This window comes from Ptychodera flava, chromosome 16, assembly GCF_041260155.1.
Source record: "Ptychodera flava strain L36383 chromosome 16, AS_Pfla_20210202, whole genome shotgun sequence".
NCBI lineage: Eukaryota > Metazoa > Hemichordata > Enteropneusta > Ptychoderidae > Ptychodera > Ptychodera flava.
In genome coordinates this window covers 26,376,366-26,399,211 of record NC_091943.1, presented here as the reverse complement: position 1 = coordinate 26,399,211, position 22,846 = coordinate 26,376,366, and the positions used below count along the sequence as shown (strand labels likewise).

The 22,846-nt window shown below is 39.5% G+C and overlaps 1 protein-coding gene across 6 annotated transcripts in view; it reads right to left on the bottom strand.

Moving 5' to 3' along the window:
- LOC139114430 (GTPase-activating Rap/Ran-GAP domain-like protein 3) overlaps positions 1-22,846 on the bottom strand; it is a 288,529-nt gene that overhangs the window by 92,067 nt on the left and 173,616 nt on the right. Inside the window, exon 1 of one of the 6 annotated variants that reach the window (XM_070676166.1) lies at positions 6,467-6,715. The exons of the other annotated variants lie outside the window; for them this stretch is intronic. Within the exon in view, the coding sequence (XP_070532267.1) occupies positions 6,467-6,621 (155 nt within the window). The 5' untranslated portion in view covers positions 6,622-6,715. Of the gene's footprint in view, positions 1-6,466; positions 6,716-22,846 lie in introns of those variants that run through there. 6 annotated transcript variants of the gene reach the window in all.

The following is a 22,846-nucleotide window of genomic DNA, read 5'->3' as shown; positions in this document are numbered from 1 at the left end:
ATGTATGTATGTATGTATGTATGTATGTGTGTTTGTGTGTACGTATGTATGTGTGTGTATGAGTGTGTATGTATGCCAGGTATGCATAATATATAGCCGATGTAGATACATGTCTTTAGAATCAAATCGTATGGGTAAGGGAACAAAGTGGCGCTTAATTACTTTTTTGTGATATCAAAAGCACACGGAGTACTTACATAAAGTCACTAAGTCTACAAAATGATGACGGTACATTATTTCAAAAGAGTAAAAAATTACTGCTTTGCTGAATGCAAAAAGAAGATTGTATTTGTCACCTCTTCTCCCATTTCGACTTGCTTTCCTATGACAAATAGATATTGCCACAATGTAATAGAAACTGCTATCGTTATCTACATGAGAGGCAACTCCCTATCAAGATTTTAATTCAAAAGCTGGCATGGGGTCCAACTTTAATTACCAGTGTACATTCAGTCAAAAATGGCGGGATTTGCAAAATAACCTTGGTGGAAACCATAAAATGATTCACCGAATGTTTAATCTTGTCCGGCTGGAAGCAGCTGAGTAGATCTTGTGTACGGCTTATAAGTATTTCAGCATGTTTCCAGAAGTCGAACGACACAACCAACTTTTCATCTCGAACAAAATTGACGATAAAAAGCTCAAAAGGAACGAAGGACGTTGCTACTTCATGGTAGCATGCGTCTCATGGACAGTTATGGGGAATCTCAAACTTTTGCAGCAAAAAAAAATTACACTTCTTTCGCTTACCACTTTTTAGGGCTCAATTTGAAAACTCATGGAATGACTTAAGATTTCACTGGCATTGTTTGTGAAAACCGAACATTCATTTTTGCCCACAGAGTTCACTGAGGGATGGCGGCCATTTTGAATTCAGGTGTCGGAGTATATTGTACCACATTTTGTTCGGTGACCCAATACAGTTATTCTTGATTTCGAAAGATTTAAAGTTTCCGTGGGCGAGGTTATGGCAAAAGTTTAAGTCTTTCAATTTCTATGCGTACGTGTACTGCCTTAATGAAGATTACAAGAAACAACAGCAATAGTAGTGTGTCCTTGTGTCACTTCAGCATATGGTGGTATTGTTACAGTAGTTGGTACAGTACAGTATTGGAATAAGCTAAGAATCGCTCGCTCCTTCATGGAAATGTCGTATTCATGGAAGATACCTAAGGCCGTACAGATGGATGAAGTAAATCATTGATATCTGTAAATCTAATCAAAATGTCACCAATACCTCGTAATTCAATTATCTTTAAAGCGACAATACCTTTACAACATCCGGTATCAATTCTCTATTATTTCGACACTGCGAGCAGAAGCCCATTAAAGGCGTTTATAAAATTAGAGACACGGGTGTCTCCAGCATGGCGCAGTATTTATGTTAGTACAACCCCAAGTAAAACTTTAAATTTAATAGAGTCATAAAAAATGCGACATGTTTACGATAACGGAATGCATGGCTGCATATTTAAAAATAAATGCGTTGCACTTCCCCAAGGAAGAATTCTCGAAGATCACACAAACTTGATATAAACTGTGCATCTTAGAATTCTCCGTTGCCTCATCAGATAGCGCCATTACGATTCAGATTGCAGTGATGTACACATTTGTTAAATATGCTGAACACATTCAATGTAAGTGCGTTAACAACATTCTGTGCTTGGATTCATAATTACATCAATATCTTTGCGGGAAACCTACGTGTGTAATCTTGTACATCTTGAGCAATGCAGGACTTTACCTAAGTTCAAAGTCGTCCTTGTGGTTAATAGGCCTACCTACACGCTGTCAAAACTATTGTCTTTATTTCACTTCTTACCAGGATCACACTTTATATATATATATATATATATATATATATATATATATATATATATATATATATATATATATATATATATATAGTATACAGATGTGAATCTATAATATATAGATACACAAACACACATATATATACACATATATGACTTAAAAACTTATAATAAGTTATATATATAACTTATAATAAGTTTATTCATCTTGCAATGGTCATATATATATATATATATATATATATATATATATATATATATATATATATATATATATATATATATATATATATATGTGGACTCTGCGTGTCTGCATTTATTTCACATTAAAAAATCACCTAATCTTGCACTTTTATGACCTATGTAAACCATCCATGATATAAGTTTTAAGACCATGGTCATAAAACATGGAATGGTGAGAACACTGAAATAGTTTACGACGTCTTATGCTATATGGCAGAGCCCGGAAAAAAACTGAATATTTGATTCAAGATAATAAAACGCCGAGTTTCACACCTATCAACTGTATAACCCTATAACCGATTTCATGAATAAATCCATCAATGCTTGAAAAGGTCGTAGGGTACGTTCTTGCGCTTTGGTACTTTACGGTAGAACGCGCCTCAGGGATAGAAATATTCGGACTCGCGAACTTCTACAATACGGGATCGGTTTATCACTTGTTGGGGCTCAGTTCGAATCTCATGGAGAAATTAAAGTTCGCACAGGCTTAATTTTGTGAGAAACTGGAACTTTAATTTTTTGCAATAAAGTCCACACTGGTTTGGCGGCCATTTTCAAACAGTAAACATTGGGTAATTTGTCTCTGCAGTATGATATTTTGCACGGTGACCCCTGAGTTTTACTCTTGATTTCGAAAGAGAATGGTTTAAAGTTTTCTTACGAAAAGTTTGAGCAATATTTTAAGTCTTTGAATTTCAAGGCACGTACTATCTTAATCAGAGGAGATTGCAAGTTATCGTTTTCTTACAAGCTCCCTCAAAGTTACCCAAACGTCTTAACACAGAAGCCCGGAGAATATTATTGATACGCGAAGTTTTCGCCGTTTACGTGACTAGAAGACGTTTTTTCAAACTTTTCGCTATGAAATACAAGTCAGAAGAGCTTGTGAGGCCAATATCGCTACAATAACGTTATAAACATGACTCATGCCCACGTTACATTTAACTTCATAGCGAGCGCATAGAAATGTGAAACTCACTCGATGCCGCAGATGGTACAGCAGATCTCGTTAAATCTCATTTTTTCCGCATGCAATGTCGTCTTTAATGATGGCTGAATAGCTGTTCTTTCGATCAAGACACTAATCACAATATAACACCGCTATATTTATATACATTTTCATTCTTCCTATTGTCTAAAATTCAATTCCAGGAAATCAGAGACGGTTAATTGGTAGGTAAAGACTTCAACAAGCTGTTGATCGCATAGAATTATGAACACAGATTTGATGTCTAGCAACTGCCTGGATCTCATTTGGAGGCAAAATAGTTGCATTGGAGTATGTAGCATGTAAAAGGAGCGCGGTATCCATAGGGGTGGCTGTTTCCATGGAAACGCTTATTTAGGGGAGTAGAGCCCTTCCGTCAATATTAAGATCAAACAATAGCTCTCGGTGTGGGCATTGTAGGGAATTATCAGCTTTTGAGCCCAAAATATATCATTAAGGCCGTGAGCCGAATTTCTATATCAGCAGCATTCGTTAAAACTCGTCGTTAATGTAAAGGTAGCGATAAAAAGCACTCAAATTGGTTGTTCCAGTTTACTGTCTATTTAATGGTTATTTAATAATCTGCGTTTTTTTGCATCATACAGCTGTAAAAACTGTGCATTTCAGCGACAAAGTCTGGCGCATTTTTTACGCAAAGTGGCCGAGAGGGGGTGATCTCAACGTTTTCTCAGTATTTTTGACATTGACGTAACACTGATGTGAGGCCAATGCCGTCGAGAAATGCGGGCAAATCTTTCCGAAATCGTCGCGGGAGGATGATTCTTTCTCGCCTGAACAAGCGAAGTAGAACCTATAACATCACATGGCCCGACAGAGTCGTCATGGCAACAAGTCGTGCAAAATTCAGAAAGCCGTTGCATGGCACGGTATCGTGTGCAGCATTAAGAAAACGCTCTCGAGCGCATGACTTCCTTTTCATACGGTGGTGCGGTGTGTTCTTCTACGACTGGGACTGACTTGTATTTCAGAACTATACTGGCTAACTTCGTTAGCGTTGCGTTGCATCATTGAACCGCCGGCGTGGCTTGCAAAACTTATTGTCTGTGGCGTTTGGATTTTACTTTCATTTGAAAGTACCTCTTGAAAGAAGTTGAAGGGTCAACGCACAAGGAAAACAAACACATGATACTGCTGTCGTTAACAGCAATATTAATTCTAGGGTGTACCTTTTGATTTACACGGCATTAATGTTCTCAGTAGCATGTTGAAACATTACATTTGCTGACTTAACCACCATAGGACACCTCTATGGCGCTCACTAATTTTCACCGTCAGGTTTTGCACAAGTGAACTTGAAATTGAACTCACGGAAGTGCCATTACTGATGCACGCCGAGAACATCCTTTATGGTCATAAACACTGTGAAACATGCGCTAACGCAGAGTAATCAATCTTGTTTAAAGCAAGTTAACTCAAACATTACATTGTTACATGCGATGGACGACTGAACAGCGCTGCGCCGGAGATAAAAACCTGATATCCCCGTAAGCGGCCACTGCCGATCGTTCTTCGGTTCGACATCGTCTTTTAGATGTAATCCAACTTCTGACTGCTGCTGAAATGTCATGAACCAACCGACTGTGAATTTTATTTTCCGCAAGGAGAGTTGAATATCGTGACCTGACTGCTAATAGCGCAGACAGACGAATTTGCTCACTGCATGGTAACCGATTCGACGACGCGCCATGCATCGTAAATGCGGTCAATCCGAGAAAGCTTTTCCAAAAAAAATCGATTTCTGAACATATTGTTCACGTACTAGAAGATGCTCTTTCCAATTCTAATTCACAGGGATGACAAGTAATGGCCCAAATGACTATAAAGTGTAAAGCAATGTCCTCTAGTGAGGAGGGGGAGGGGCAAGTGACACATCGCTTCATACGATGCAACACGACAAAAGAAGATACCAATAATCACATCATGACTTTATTGCAATTTCAAGTCTTATCCAACTGCGTCACTGTGTGTTGTCAGCCAAGTGCAGTGGTCCTGAATTTTTTTTTGACATCAATCCCACAGCGCTTCTTAGCTGCGGAAAGCAGCTTAATTTTTCTACCACGCTTGACTGTGTACGTATATGTCAAGTCATCGATTTGCCCGGATGAAAACTGAAAGATTTACACCACTTCAATCTCAGCGATTCGGGCCACTAAATTCCAGACATCAGTCTGCAGAAAAACGATTTCTTTTTTCCCTGTTCTCTTCACAGCCTTCAACATTGATCTTAGTGAGTGTCAGTGAGCGTCACTTTGACATTTCGCCACCCGCAACAGGTATAATACTTTACCGTCTTAAAGAGCGTGGACGATATATTTTGGGGTCAGTACACACCGGTGTGATTTTCATTGCATAGAGCGTAATCGGGCCCCTCACTGTCCAACCAAAGTCGGGTAATTATGGAACATCCCAGTATGACTATATCCCCCTGCAAGCGAATGCAGTTAAAATTCCTGAACAGCAGCTCATTTTTCTCTTTCTCGCGTTTCCCACTCAGGGGGATTACCAAAGCATTCCTGCGAGGTGAACTTTCCCTCCATTTGTACTTGCTCCAGGGGCTACCCGGATCTGGCAGCGTGGACCCGCCGTTCCTAAAATTCAATCAGAGCTCATTGTTGAGCGGTAACCGCCTGGGGGCAATGCGGAGCACGAGATTAACATCCGAGAAGTCCGCGCTGTTTTTGATATGATCACCCAGTGTGGTTTCCATTCTCAACGTGTATCCCTATTTTCGCCTTGTTTACCCTCTGAAAATATTTTTATACGATATTTCGGCGTTGTTGTATCTTTGATATTTAAGATTTACTCACCGCTATTTGTATTCACATTTACAACAATAGAGCAACAGTAAAAATAAAAAAAGTTAAAAGAAAGATAAAAGTTGAAAAATATAAATATGAAACCACTAAAATATATTGCATAAAACACAATCGCCTAAATAAATAAACGACTTAAAATCAAAATAAATAAATCGATTTCGCTAGGATATTTATGATAAATCTGACTTGGCATCCACTTTTCGATGGCATATTTTGATAATTAAATAGCGATGAAGTCATTAAAGAATTAAAAACTTAATAAAGTTAATCATCAATAAGGGACAGAATATCGTTCGCATGCATTCAAATACTTTTACTTGAAGGCTTTTGGAGTTTGCATTGAGTAGATATTGCTATCCCATCGGAGGTGATCAACTCTTCGAAAAAATTATAAGTAATCAATAAGTATATAATAAATAAATCAATACTACAACAAAGTAAATAATACAAATAAGGAGTTAATAGATAAAATCAATAAATAATGCTGTAGCGATGTTATACACAAATGGAAAATGGTTTTGTTGAATTTGTGCTGGGTTTCCGTCATAAATTCTCTTTTGTTGTGAACGACATCGTGTTTTTACCTTCTCTTTGGAGCGCTCGGTCGACTACCCATAGCTTCATCGCACATGGAACATGACCACCAGAGATTGCGAGCGCAGATACGAAGCCATGGCTTGGCCCACTTGTCGTTCACCAAGAGATGGTAGTGAGGATTGGGTTGATCCGGTGTGGACATGTCGAGACGAGAGGGTCGCTCTACCCAACACGCAGACTGACTGATGCACGTGCCTGGTGTTCAGAAATAACCACCGGCTTTTGTGATTGCGTACAGCCACCAGGCGACCTCTTTCCGTAGGAAAAGAAATACTTATCCGCCGCGCCGGTCAGATTTTGGTTTTGCAGCGCGGGTTTTGGAAGATGTTCCAGTCCGACTATTTCGACAATGATTGCGGCACACGCCAAGCAACAGTATCGTTATCCCAGTGTACAGCAACTACAGTAGCCTCATCCTCTTCGAAAGCGATGCCTCTCCCCGCAACCAACGCAAATTAATCCATCAGCGGGGTCGTGCGCATGCGCGCCTCCTAACTGCCCATTACGGGGGCTTGCCAATAAATCGCTTATTTTATTGGCTTTCGTGTGGTGGGAGATCCAGTAAAGCAGCCTGCACGACAACAAGGAATAATTTTCGTATGATTAAAATGGTATTCCTGGAATTTGTAAACCGTGACGTTCAAAATCAATGCCAAGCTGCCCACACGAGACAAAAACATCGCGGGAGAGCCCATTCCCATCACAGGGACTATTCAGAAGATGAAGTGCCATGAAAATATATAATTGTGTTTAAGTGCCGAGAGATTTGCATAACGTACGCACTTGAACTTGGTCTAAAAATATTCAATTGCAATGGCAAGAAAAGAAATTCCTCCCTAAAATTCCCCTCTAGAAGAACACAGATTATACGTGTAGAAATCTGTGACTTGAGAGAAATTACGCCATTTTCTGATATAAACCGTTTTGAGGCCTTTTTTGTCTGTCATTTTAACATTGGCAGATGCGCTGCAATTTCAGAACAAAAAATCGACCTACACAAGATATTCCTGTCAAACCACCAAAACGGCTGATTCGATAATGTAAGTCACGTGTGCACCATGCCCGCTGCTACAGCAAATGATACTTGTTGCAAATGGTATTAGACCGGTTAGATGAATTGGCGCTCTACGGCCTAGCCTTCCAATTACTGAGTAACAAATGAAGCGGGTGAAAGGCTAATTAGTGATACAGAGGCCGGTGTTAAACGCTACGACACGATAATAGGATTACTGCCAGAAGAAAGGAGGGCCCTGAATCAAGACACGAGGCCAGGGCATAATCCCCCCATTCGTTCGCTATAATTCACTCGTGGCATGTCGTAATTACGGTTCCCTGCTCTCAGGCGACCTCTTAATTCAGTCTTGTCCACTGCTGCTGAAACACTATACATTAAGCAATGGCAAAACGGTGTGTTGCAGGGACTTATGATGCGCTGTGCGTCTAATTGAATTTATCTGCGATGATATGGGTCTGCTATGAGTCATATGAACAGCGTTTGTGTTACTCCGTTCTGCGCATGTCATTAACGCGAGTACAGTAAATGGATTGATATATGGGTTCTATTTTTCATGATAAATTAAAATGGGATTCCAACACTGCTGCCATAGTGAAAAAGGGTCAGCAGCGCTTATACTTTCTGAGTCGATAAAAATATTTTATCCTTATTTTACAAAACATTCATTGAAAGATAAGTGTTTAAACGTTTTCCTTTATTTGTTGGATGCATAATTTGTCCGTTAAAATTTAAAACTCATTAGAGAAGATCGTTTCAATATGCACCAACATAATCGGTACTCCTGAGAGAAATTTGTTTTGTTTTTACATCCAACAGGTGCTCCGAAAGGCTCACTCTATAATATCTTGTAAAACACATGTTTTATCTTCAGAGTTTGTTTTACTTCCTTCCGGTCGGCGTTTTCAGTCTCCGGCTTGCAGGTCAAATCGGCGCAAACATTCTTCTATTCCAACCGCAGTGCGGCTTTTAAATGAAAAGAAATTATGTCAAGCTTTTATCCAGTGTCTGTCTGTTGTTTGGTTTCATGTATTTCTCTTCTGTAGATTTCTCGTTCTTGCATGTAAATTTTCTTCAGTCACCATTTTAATTGCCCAGTGTTTGGGATGTATAAAGTATTGATTGATTGATTAATTGATTGATATGCACTACAAAGAATATAACCCTGAACAGGCAGTTTGGGCAGAATACTGAAGATTTATAAGTTTCGCAGATTTTTATGTTGCATGGCATTATACGTTTAAGGTAGTACACAACTCGAAAGAGAAGGATCTAAACGTTTGCTCTAACTTTCCGTCGGGAAACTTTAAACAATTCTCTCTCAAAATCAAGAATAGAAATCAGGCGTATGCTGCCCAATCAAAATGGAACAAATTGCCCTGAATTTCCCGATATTTGTAATTGATAATGGGCAAAACATTAAATTTACGATTTTGACGGTGAAAATTTACTCCAACAAATACAAAATGAGCTCACATAAGTAGAAGGTCAGAAAAGTTTTGTAAAAATTTAAGAATCTCAATACCTGTCCTGGAGCAGTGTTCTACCTGAAAACTGTCTAAATACATTTGGCTTTCACACATACATACATACATACATACATACATACATACATACATACATACATACATACATACATACATACATACATACATACATACATTCAAAATCTCAAATCTTGAAAAGGGGTAACATTTGCGACTTGGTTGTATAGCTTTGTCATATAAAGCACATATTTGCAGGGAGAATGGAAATCAATAAACATGTGCAAATGACATAAGGATACTTCTTTCGCGTAAGCAAGTCGATAAGGCCAAAAAAAGAAAAAGGAATGTTTCTGGTCAGCGCGCGCGTCACTTGAACAACAGCGCGTCGCCCTTTTTTTCTGTTTGTGGCCGGCGGCCGTGGCTGACACCAAACCAAAATGGCTGAAGAGAAAGAGAAAATTCTTAGGGGGGCATGATCAGTGACTGCATGAACAGTATATATGTGACTATATTGATAAAACTATAAAACTGACCCTCCTCCCTCCCTTGAGGGAAAAAAAATAAAAATAAAAATAAAAATAAAAATAAAAATGCGCGTCGCCGCACCATTTTTTAAAAGAAAGACCTGACCAGAAACATTTCTTTTTTTTTGGCCTAAGAAAAGTGAGTTTTCGCGGGAACTCCTGCTCGGTTAACAATGACTAGACGACACCATTTACATGTATTATCCACACGAAATGAGTTACTTAGAGTTTCCAGGAAAAAGTAACAGTCATTTTGCGATTACACTTTGGTAACATATGCCCTTTTGATAGGCAATGTTTACAGTACAACTCTTTCAGGAACGTAAGCCATGACAGATGAATTTCAAAAATTGAATATGAATCAAGCACTTTTTTATCCAGACTTCTAAGAATTACTGAGTTTTTTAGCGTTCTCAGGTGTAGGTAAAACACACAAAATTATACGGAAGCCTTGAAACCCTGGGGCCTATTCCCAGGGTCGCAGTTATGCTCGCTCGGTGTGCACCATCCCTGGGAGAGACGTTGGCCTTGTTATCGTGTTCGCAAAATAAATTGAAAGAGGGGGAAAACACAGCGATGGCCGGATAACAGATCTGCTCTAAAGTAGCGTAGATAAAGATACAGTACTCGCCGTGGAGCATCCTCCGCTACGCTAAAATGCAGCTTTGAATCGAGGTACTCGAGCAGTAATTTCTCCTGCCCAGTAACGGCTGTCTAGTTCTAACAGCACAGGAGTTTATCGTACATGCAATCATCGAAAGAACACTATCACCCAATGCACAGCCAAGACAACATGAGTCAAGATTCTGCAGATGTGGTGCCATCCGGAAACATCTTTGCCGACGAATAAAACATACACATTTTGCCGGGTGGTATCATGTTTTTTTTTACATACTCAATCCCTGTTCTTTCGCAAAAAAAAAGATAACCGCAAAACGTTGTAAAGTGTCCGTCGTACGATGATGTCAGTTTTTGATTAAATCTAGCTTTCTAAATGTAAGTAGCCCTGGTTTTCAACTGCCTTTCTATACAAGTAACCATGGCAACCAGAATCACAGGAGATTAAACTCGCCTTTGTGGCAGCATCTGTATCTAAGTCTAGGGTTACTGTCGTTTTTCGCCTGAACAGTCACAGTGCGAAAAAGGAGGCCAGTATCCTCACGTTTCTGCACTGGCTCTCCCTTGGTGTACTCTCTGTTTTACATTCATATTTATCAGATGGAGTCATCACGAGTGAGCATGGAAACAACCCCCTCCCCCCAAAAAAGGAAAAGGTATAAAAACTACTTAGGGATGTTTAACTTCCTGTTTCCCTAATCGAGACCACATTGATCAAGACCTGTCCGGGTGTTTCTATTCAACTGTCCGGGTGTGCCTATTCAAAACGAGTAAACAAAGACACATGTTCATTTGTCGATAAAACTACACGTGATGAATCTGTATTGCATCTGCAGGAAGTGCAGCGCTTTGCAACAATGATGAATTTTGCGATTGGTCTTCTGGTTCATAAAGAAGTTTTTGTTCCACGTTTTATAGCTGTCTAGCGTTTTTTTTAACATCAGGATCAAAATCGATTTAATCTGAATAAAAGAAGTTCTATGTGTGTCTACGTGTTGACCATGTTTTGAAGGCAAGTAACCTCATAGCATGATAAGATGATCTTGTCTGTATTTTTGGGAGCTGAAGACGAAAGGTTAAGAAGACGTTCGAATCGAATTTATCTTCAAGTCAAGCATGTTGTAATTTTCCCTCACATTAGCCTATGTTTTAAAACGCCCACCATCTATTTGTAGGTAATGAAATACCACCATCCCAGTCTTCGAAGTGAAACTTTTTAGTAAGTGAATCACTATCAGTTAGTTAAAAAACATCGAACCATTTTATGAATATCCGTTCTGACAAGAAAGGAGATCAGAATGTGGGTGGTTGAATCCCGTTATCAAGGCCATCGAATGGCGCTACAGACCAGATGTGCTCCCAGGGACCCTTAGCATTTATCGTAGCAGAGATTCTCAATTCCCCCACACAATTGTACTGTGTTGAAATAATCCGGGGCTTCGGTCAATTGCTCAGTATAATTTGTCAACATTCATCGTGGTACACCTCTCTATACCCGCTGAACGCGTGTAAATGCACATAATATTTCACATTTAAATCTGATATGAGGTATTCAGTGATAACGATAATGATAGCCACGCATTGCATTGATGTCGAAATCATTTTTGAGAGAAACAGCAAAAATCCGATTATATCTGAAGGATAAGCACTTAAATGTTACTTATGCCTTAAGTTGGGATTATATCTAAATGATAAGCACTTAGATTTTAGATTATTTTTGCAAGCTAAAGAATCGGCCATGTTGAAAGATATATTTATAGGAATTAACGGACGAGCACGCCCCAGTGTTGGTATCCAATTAACCTGTAGTGTAATTGTGAACTCGTGATATTTTCTTCAAATGTATCTACGCCAGACTTTTTCTCTGTGATCACGCTAACTCTCAACTGCGGTAATGACTTGTTTATGTACACCATATTGGAGGAAAGCTACAGTGTCCCCATTTAGGTCTTAAACTGGTTTGAGGGTAATCGACCTAAAACACAGAATTAGAAGAAAACTACACAGTGTAATGCGTTGAAGTACTATACACCACTTCTAGAAACAAACCTGTCTATCTTTAGATTGTGTTTCTCATCAGAAAGAACATAGCTAAATTAGGAAACGAGAAAATGTGAGTTTTTTTGAAGTATGTAAGGTTACTAGAAGATATGTATGTATGTATGTATGTATGTATGTATGTATGTATGTATGTATGTATGTATGTATGTATGTATGTATGTATGTATGTATGTATGTATGTATGTATGTATGTATGTATGTATGTATGTATGCATGCATGCATGCATGTATGTATGTATGTATGTATGTATGTATGTATGTATGTATGTATGTATGTATGTATGTATGTATGTATGTATGTGTGTGTGTGTGTGTGTGTGTTCATAAAAACAAAGAAGACAGTCATATTGTCCGTTATTCGAGTTACACGCACTCTTGTGAGTTTTCAAATGTATGTATAATCACAGTTAGTGACTAAAAGTGAAGAATGTAACTTAAACTAATGTTGAGTAGTACTTAGGTTTGAAGTTTGACAGGTAAAATCTGTTCTCGTGTCGACATCTAACAGCTTTAATTTGTCACTACTTATTAATATAATATATGATTTTATGCGTATATCACAGGGATGTGCTTATATGTCCGGTATGATTGTTTCACAAAAGGTATCTGCTCTTTGTTTATTTGAGAATTTCTGAATGTATTTCATTGCATATGATGGAAAGATAGGATATCGGACATGCAGACAAGGCATTATCATTTTTCAACCTGACTCGTGATAATGTTGAAGTTCATTAATTTAAGTCATCACTTTTTCATCAACAACACTTTACCTGCCATTACATTGGATACCAATGTAACGAGACGTACGTATTTCTATGTAAGGGTAAGGTGATTCATGTGAAATAATATGAACAACAATACTGGAGTCTGGATGCTATACTGATTTCCCTCTTGTCATAAAAACTAAAGCGACATAAAACGAATCCTGACCATTAATACATGAGCGAAGTTATTGCTATTCACGTTTTTGTGCCACGAACTGATGTGGCAGGTGTAGCTGTTTGTTATATATTCAAACAGAAAATAAAAAAGTAATTCAAAATGATATCTTTGTACTCCTAGAGTAACGTTTACATTAATCTACACCCGTCCGAATCATTTTGTTTGTGAGTGCTTTTACAAATTATGCTTCCGGAACATTGGGTATGTAATTTATAACTTTCTTTGTTATTTCTGTTCTCTGTGACCAAAAGACAAAGGCACAACTATGAAACTTACGCTTTATCCATTCAAAGTGTTTCAGGTATTTTCGTTGTGTTACCTTAAAACGGTAGGTGCAATTAAAAAGGGGTAATGACTGCTGGAAATAGAGTTTTTATTGTCAGCTAGGTCTTCAGGTGCTACACGGAGTAGACAGGCCCCAGTCGCCTGGCTGTTCTCTGTTCTCGGCATCTGAGTTACTAGCTGGCCAAGTCATTCATCCAACGATCTGCACAACAGCCTACCATTAGTGTGACGGTCTTCTAATGTTTAGTCCTTCAATTTATTATACATTTTGATACTTATATGCCTACAAACTTGGAGCAAGTCAGAAACGGAGATCTGAAAACGGTGTTTCAACATGGCTCGACTAAAAATCGTTATGTAAGCTTTGGTAACGTCATACTTGCTATAATACTTACCTATGGTTTTTGTCGTATTTTTTTTACAAAAATGCACAAAATCTCGTCTAAAAAATCATCCACAGACTGACGTGCTATATGATCTGTTGAGTTTCATGCAATCTAGCCGAGTTTTACGTTTTTATAGTCTAGGTGTAATTTATCAGCGACCTCTCTTTAAAAATGTTTCACGTTAAAATAAATACAAAGATTTCTTACATGACACAAAACTGATATTCAAGACAGCTGATACCAAGCAAGATGGACCTTTGTCTGTGTGTCCCTGCCTCGTTAGAATGTATTTATCTCTATTTCTCTACCCGTCTCTTTCTGTAGATCTTGTTATCTCTCCCGTCAACACAACCACAGTAGGCCCCCTATCGTCCTATCAAGTGTATCGAGTTATCATATTTTAGTAAATACGAGGTCACAAAACGAGGGTATTGTACGTCATCCTAAAGTCATCGATCCTTGACGGCCGTTTTCAGGGTGTTCCTTTGAAATACCTGTTCATTAAATTACTACAGCCTCAAAGTTGATCGTGGCGAATGACGTCACAGCCCACATGTGACTTAGTGTTGGAATGGCGTGGTTTCCAGCAAGTATTTCAATTACTCTTCCTCGTGAGTCGAACCGGAAATAACGTCACCAGTATGATTATCATAAACATGGCTACTAGAAAGCATTAACTCAAGACACCGACTCCTGAGAGATCAAGATTACAATTTTCTTGCAGGGTCGTGAAAGTCTGATTTGTCTTCCTTGCCTTGCCTTGGTACGTTTCTGGGTTTGTTGTATAACTTGACACTGCAAGTAGAACAGTTCAAAGAAATGGTGGCACCCTGATCCAAACATAGCTTTAGGCCATTACAACTACAGCGAATTATTGACCTTAATATTTACTACTTCTGAAACATCAAAGGTTATTGAATATAATCCTTTGGCACAAGTGAAAATGAGATACCGCAGACAGCATTTAGGATTCAGGCAGTGCGCGTCTCGAAACTGGAAGTCTTTAACGTTTACTCAAACTTTCAATAAAAAATATTTAAACCATCCCCTTTCGAAATCCAGAACAAAATCAGGACTGGCCATATAATTTTTGTGCTTAAGAAACGATTAAAGTTACTCAATATTTATCGAAACTTGAAATTCAAAATGGCCACCATTCCTGTGTTAACTCTGGGGGAAAATATAATTTTCGATTTTCACAACAGTAAGCCCGTGAATTATTTATTACATGGGCTTCAAATTTAGACCCCCCTCCCAACAAGTGGTACACCAAATACGTTTTTGAGTCCGAGTATCTGTCCCCAAGGCGCATTCTACCTTAATCACCAGCTGAGTTAAACACCGGTAAAATTATGAGTCTGTGGACATTGCGATAGCAAATGTGTAGAAGAGGAAAGTTGGGCGTTTATCAATAAATTTCAAAGTTTAAAGAAATCCTGCGAGTTGTTTGTGTTGAGAGCATAGTAGATTACAGCTGGACCCAACTTCCGCCTGAAAAGATATTTCCGAACGTTTGCGTCACTCGTTCCTTTTCCACTGGTTTCTAAATCGCGAAAGTCTTGATTGGCTGACATGGACGACGCAGATGAACCGTACGACAAAGAAAGAACCCTGATAATTGGTTCTCATCATGGAATAGTTATGTCACCGGCTACCCCAGCGAATTCTTGTATTTGAGGGAGATTTACCACCAATTTTGAAATGGAAGCCCGGATGGTAGTTGTATAAAAATGGTTAAGAATGGTTAAGAACTATGGTAATCAGTAGTGAAATTTCGAAATGTCATCGTAGGTATTTTTTGTTAACCCTTTGAGCGCTTAAGTCTATTTTCGTCCCCTTTATAAAATAAACCAAAGTCAATTTTTCTTAGATTTTTGCCAAAATTTGAGAAAAAAAACTGTAGCAAATGAACTGTGATGTACATTTGATCCAAAATTAACAAAAACTTACTGTAACAGAAAATTCATAAAAAGTGGTAAAATTTTGCACTAAAATTTTGGCGGGAGAAAATTACAACGCTCAAAGGGTTATAAATCACACACGTTGTTTTTTTTTAAAGTCAGATTTATCATCCATTTATCTAGTCGTCACGGTCAAGGTGGGAAGGACCAGGAGCCATATGTCTCCTTTATCCCAAACCCTACTGCTATTACTCTTATCGTTGTTACGACGCTGGAAAACTCTTTCCTCTTTGCAAAAGAAACAATTTGACATGATCTTTCAAGTGATTGGAGGTTGCTGGTGAACAAACATCCGATTCATATCTTATGACAATTTAGGCGGCAGTAACAGTTACACATGTCGACATGATATACACTTTCCTGCAATATGCGCTTACAAAAATAAATTGAAATTTATATTGATTACGTATGGAATAAAGGCATATAATAAAGGCATGATCTAGCCATAATTAAATCAAGTTATGAGCTTAACGCAAGGAGAATAGCACATGCAATGCGCTACGACAAGTACTACAGAAAACATTTTATTATAAAGAGCGAGATAAAAAATTCTCGTGTGAACTCTCTGCTTACATCACCGTTTTGTGAATTAAAGCCACAAGGCGATAAAATCGGCGCTTTTGTGATATGGAACCGCGCAGAATACTTATCGCCGACGTTGCTGCACGTACACAGAGGGCATGTAATTGCGACATACGTTGGGATGACTGACGAGTTTGCCGTTAGCCTTCAAAGTACCGAAACAGTGCGGATATCATTACGAACCTTACGCACAGACGAAGTGTATTCCGAAAGAATTTCTTGCTAGATACCGTAACTAATTGCCGATTCGTGATTGTTTTTCTGGGTGTGGATGCGCTTTTAGTGAACAGAAGAAAGTTTTCAAGGGTGAGGGGAACCTTCTTTTCGCCGGCGGACTTAGAAACCGAGTAAATGAAAACCATTCACAAGGTGACAAAATATGTGAATCACCAGACTTTATAGTCCTTGGTCTGCAAGGCTTTAATTCTTCAAATCCACACGAGATGGGATGTTCAGAATTTTAGCATGCGGCATGATCGGGGACGACACTTTAAAGGGTTCATTACTGGTGACAAGATTTTCTATTTGAAAAGAAAATGGCGTTAATCAAAATTGAAGCTGCTTCGCAACATATAGAGAGAAAACATACCTAAGTTTGACTATCTCCTGTTCCATTGTCTGTCGTCGCAGAAGGTCTTCGACGATGCATGTCACTCAACAACGACGACGACGAGGGGATGTTTCATATGCGGCCGAAATAATGAAACCACGCCAAGTAACAGAATGCGGAACTGCAGGAGCGGCGGCAGCGGTACGGCTTCGTCGAAGCCATGGAAACTCACACCGATCTAGTAGCAATCAAGTTCTTGTATTGAATTATGGTGAAATTGGATTGGACCTGATGACATTATTTCACTAAAATTAGAAAGCAGTGACGCTTGCGCTGCCGTCACAGTGAAACCTCTTTTGCATCGCCATCGACGCCGCTGAAATTTATTCGAAGGACGGAAGACAATCCTCAACAAATGCTCCCATGAAACCCTTTATATGAAGGAAATGTTTCAAATACATAACCTGTCGGGTAGGCGGCGTGTTTTCCGTTTTCATCTGTTTTGCTACGATTACCGTGCGATCGGAAATGACGAAGGTCTCTGAGAGTGCATAGTGTGTTTGCAGCCAATGGCATTCCAACAGCTCATCAGATCCGAGGAGAAAGTTCTGTCTGAATTTCTTGAATAATAATAATAATAAGCCGTACGGGTCTGCTCAAAAAAGCATGACGAGAAAAAGACCGCGTATTCGGGAGTGGAACTCGACATACGGCTGACTGCCTGACAGAATTACTTAATAACATTGCCTTGCATGATTAAGCATTGTGAGACCATTCTTCTACCCTAATCACACGCTCCAATCAACAAAGTTCGAAAACTCCACCTATCTGGCCGAGTAATAGAACTGAACCATGTTTTGTTATATAAAACTCGCCCAAGCAATGTCTTGCTATAACAGGGTGTTTTGGGATTATCAATTGCAAAGTGCCGGAAAAACATGTGTCAAAACATTGGCAAATTGAAAAGCAGGTTGAATATCAAGCTATCTATATATCTATCTAGATATGATTGTGTCAAAACGTTGAAAAACCGAAGGCAGGTTGAATATCAAGCTCTCTCTCTCTCTCTCTCTCTCTCTCTCTCTCTCTCTCTCTCTCTCTCTCTCTCTCTCTCTCTCTCTCTAATATATATATATATATAATATATATATATATATATATATATATATACCTCTCTTTCCCTATATGTATATATAAATATATATACCATATACATTATATAACACAAAAAGTTCAAAGTAATCATACTCATTAAGTTTTATGCATGTACAAATCTTCAGACAAAGTAAGATTGTTAGATGCCTGAAACTTATTAAAAAACATATTTACTTTGTACTTAAAGTGATCTGTGTTATTATTTGTCACGCTCTCCTTTTAGCATCCAGCCGCCTTCACCGCCCGCTCTGGTACTTGAATTTTACCTCTATTTCAGCTGACGGAAGTCCGAGGACAGATAAGTTGATCTTTTGATCGCTAAACAATAGCAGAACTCAAGAGAGTATTGCAATAGCTGTCTGTCACAAAACTATGTAATATGAAACGTGAACATAGTTTTTGTCATGCTTCTTCATTGTTATCTTTCAAACACACGATTATAGCATATGGCAAACAAACAAACGAAGGTTAAAGTACAGTTCATTCCGTAAAGCCAGACGTCTGGACCTCTCAGAATAAGAGAGTGTGGGCAGCTCGCCTATAATTCATCTTCCCCAATCTTCAAATGATCCCCGAAGGCGACAGATGTTACATAATCAAACTTTTGAGACGTCTGCCCCTAGTTCTTGAATTGAACACATAAGCACTTGCATAAAAACAGTTTTAGGATTGACAGATAATCCACAGTGCTGTTTGTCATTTCGAGTGCATTCTTAAGTCTCTTCGATATAGTGCTTTTCAAACATGTACCGTAAAAAGTGATGATTTGTATATATTTTGTTGCTTCATAGCTGAAGAGTAAAAGTAAAACATGGCTAGCAGTATCCCTTCTCGCAGAGGTCAAAGACTGTTTTTACAGACATATCTAGAATGCCCTCTTGGAATCGCCCCATCGCGGTATTAGAAAACTCGGATTCTTTCAGTAAAGCACTCTCGCCAACTCATCCTTTATGCTCACCGAAATTGAAACGCATTTCGCAGAGCAGATTTCCGCGTGTACTGCAATAATGGAGTAAGGAGACGCCCACGTACAGCGCTTTACTGAGATGTTCTAGTGTCATTATCAGTGGGGACTCGGGATTTTACACCCTGGGCATTCGTCCTCCCCAGAGACATGAAAAAGTAGTCCTGTAGGCGGTCGCATGGCTTTACTGGTAAATTATCATGAAGTAATGTTGAATGAAGAAAAGTCTTGTGACTCCCCCTGGCAATTATTATCCTTTCACGCTGTGTGCCTATGAGGAGCATGTTGTTATAAGATTCTATTGTCGCTGGTCTTCCCGTGGAACGTTGGTTTCCTGTCGGCTGGGTGTAATACTTCAACAGTTATTCTTCTATCAAATGGAGAACATTTCAATAAAACATGCCGCTGATCTCGGTTGCCCTTTACATACTTTCAATGATTGTTGTTCAACGAGCTCTGATCTTCGGCTCGAATGTATTCTCGTTTAAATCAGGTAGCCGCCACCAATCTTCCGCCAACGCAAACGATTGCAAAAAGGGACGCAGAGGGCGCTATTTTATAAAGAACTCGGTGTACCATTACTTTCAAGACTGGTCTCAATAAAACAAAAGAAAAATCGAGGAGTTTTTTGTTTTTTTCTATTATGATCGAGTGATAGGAATAACGCGTATTAGCCGTTATCATATTTTGAATGATCTCTTTCCTTAAATACAATGAATTGAAATGGAAGATATCATTCTGCTTCATCCTCCTACTTACCTGTCACTATTACTTTTGGGTTATCTCATTTGCTGCCTTCCAGAACGAGGCAAAAATTTAAATACACGTGATCTCTTCCCAGGCGGAAACCGCCATGAGATTCCATATTCAAACAGTTCTCATTTGCCTCGGTGTGTGAAAACACACCGTGTTTCAGCCTTCCAGTATATGGTTTTTTGACGTCCGTTTTTGCTCTACTGTTCCTTCCTGGGAGCGTGAGTTACGGTATCGTCTGTTATTTCCTGTTTATTTGCTCTCTTTTAGCAGTCAGTTTGGTTTGACGGTAGTTTTTCAGGCCGTTTGAAGTTCTGCTTTGAGTTTCTGTAGCAAGTGTGTGTTGCTATTGTTTGCTTTCCACGCTTTTGAATGCAGTGACGTGTTTGGTCAGTCTGGCAGCTGTGCGAGCCATTTTCTCGTGCATTGTGTATTGTACTTATGGTAATTTATCGCGCTGGTTTTTGTGTACTGTAGGTTTACCGGTTCTGCTTGTATCATGGACCTATGTGATGTTCCTGCGAGTGACGGTTCTAAGGTTTGCGCTGCAGCTAGATGTAGGAAGATTATTCCTGCTGATGACAGCCATGACAAGTGTCTTGCATGTCGCAAGTGTTCAAAGGCTAAGCCTTGTGATATTTGCAAGGATTGGTCGGATGAACTATGGCGCATTTTTACTAATCCTGAATTGCTGCAAGGTAGGCAAACTTCAAAAGGTAAGTCTCAGAAGGACAAGTCCAGGAAGTCGGCTAGTAGTGCAGCTGCTAGTTTGCCCTCTGACGAGTCGTATGTTTCTAAGGACGAGATTGAGGGTATTCTGGACACTAGATTTGAGCAATTTTCGGAGAAGGTTTCTTCTTTGTTGGCTGGTTTTCTTGCTCAATCTCAGAGTGCTGGTGTAGCAGAGGGCAATCATGTGGAGCCCCAACACCAAAAGCACAGTCTGAATAGGGATTTACATGTGGACCCTACAGAGGTGATAAGTAATCAGGAGCAGGAGACGGCAACTGTGTCGGGAGTTGTTCCACAGCCGTCCTACAAGTATAGAGATCCTGATTCTGTTTCCTTGTTTGCTCCGAGTGATCTTGATGAGAGCGCATATGGAGACAGTCATTCTATGTCCAAGTCACAGGATTATGTGCAAAGTGACATTGCTCATTCTGATACTCATTCAGAAATTTCTACTACTGATGCTGACATGTCAGAAGCTTTGTCTGGGAAATGGCATGACATTATTAACATTATTGGCAATGTGCTTGGCTGTACAAAAGATGATAGCAGTCATAGTCAACGTCAGTCCTTTTTACTTGGTGGAGATAGTACAGTTACAGGTGCTCCTCGTTTGCCCATTGAGGGACTGATTGCACAAAGATGGACAGCTATTGAGAAGAGTTTGCCCAGAGTGTCTAAGTACACAAAGTCTGTAGACAAGAATTTCAGGTTCCTTGAGAAAGACTTTGAGGAGTTTGCCAGAGCGCCTAGTGTAGAAAGTTTTGTCCACACTAAAATTGGCGGCTGATAAGAAACATTTTTCAGCTAAGGATTTGAGAAGTTTTACCAATAAGGCTGATCTTGGACATCTTATGGTAGATAAAGCTCTGAGAGTTTTACTGAGATGCATTTCACATTCATTGTTGGCAACTGCTTTTGTACATACGGCAGTTTCGCCAGGCTCTAATATTCCTGATGACCAATTGTCTAAGGGTTTGGAATTTTTGCAGTTTTCTCTAACTTCTTCAGCAGATCAACTCTTGCGTGCCATTGCTTTGTCAGTTTCTGCCAGAAGAGAATTATTCCTTGATCAGATGGATTTTCCTACTAGATCAACTCGAAATCGTTTGACTAAGCTTCCTATTCGGGTGATAAACTCTTCCATGGAGAAGTCTCAGATATTTTTCACCAGGAAGCTGAAGCAGCTAGAGGTGTTAGGGAAATAGTCTCCCTTTCTAGACCACGTCAGGGAGTTAAGCGACCTGCTTCTTTTCAGCCAAAGTCGCAGCCTTCCGCTAAACTAAACAGACTTTCTGCAAAGAAGTCTTTTTCTGCTACACCTAGTAATTACTTTAAGGGTAAAAGGGATAATAAGGGCTTTAGACCACCAGTGCCGCCCTTTCCGGATAAGCCCAGAGACCATTCTTTTAAGCAATGACGGTTTGCCAGTGGCTCAGTGTGTAAATCTAGCACAGTTAAATATTCAAATTCCATTTCCGGAGGTGCCAGTAGGGGGAAGATTATCTCTTTTCAGTCAGCACTGGGCCAAGATAACCAACGACCCGTGGGTGTTAGGGGTAGTTTCAGAAGGTTATCGATTGGAATTTCTTCAAGTTCCCCCTCTTACAAGCAAGGTTATAAATTTTCCTCTTCCGTCGGGTTTAGGAAAGAGAAATGCTATCCTTCAGGAAATAGATTCATTAATCTCAAAGAGGGCTATCGAGCCTGTCACAGACAGATCAAAAGGTTTTTACAGCTCAATGTTTCTAATTCCAAAGAGATCAGGGGTTGGAGACCAATTTTAATCTCCGCCCGTTAAACCATTTTCTCAAAAAGAAACACTTCAAGATGGAAACTCTACGTTCCGTATTATCGGATCTGTCAAAAGGGGATTATGCAGTTTCAATCGATCTAACAGACGCTTATCAACATATCCTTATTCACCCAGACTGCAGACATTTTCTCAGGTTGTCAGTGCAGGGCAAGGTGTTTCAGTTTCGGACACTGCCTTTCGGTCTGTCGTCAGCACCCCGTGTGTTTACCAAGGTCACAGCAGTTTTGGGTGCCTTTCTTCGAAAGCAACAAATTTATGTTCACATGTATCTGGACGATTGGCTAGCCAGGCAGACGCAGATCAGGTTATTGCAGCGGGATACAGCACGTATTTTAAGGACAGCTGTCAGTCTAGGCTGGCTACCAAACGAAAAGAAGTCAGAACTTTGCCCCAGTCAGAACATTCATTATATAGGGGCGAAAATAGATTTGGAGGAAGGGATTGCTACTCCTATGCCAGAGCGCTTTCAAGCTATTTGCGAAATGGTAAGTCATCTCTTGCCCGGCAGTTTTCAGACGGCGCGGCATTTTCTTCGCCTCCTA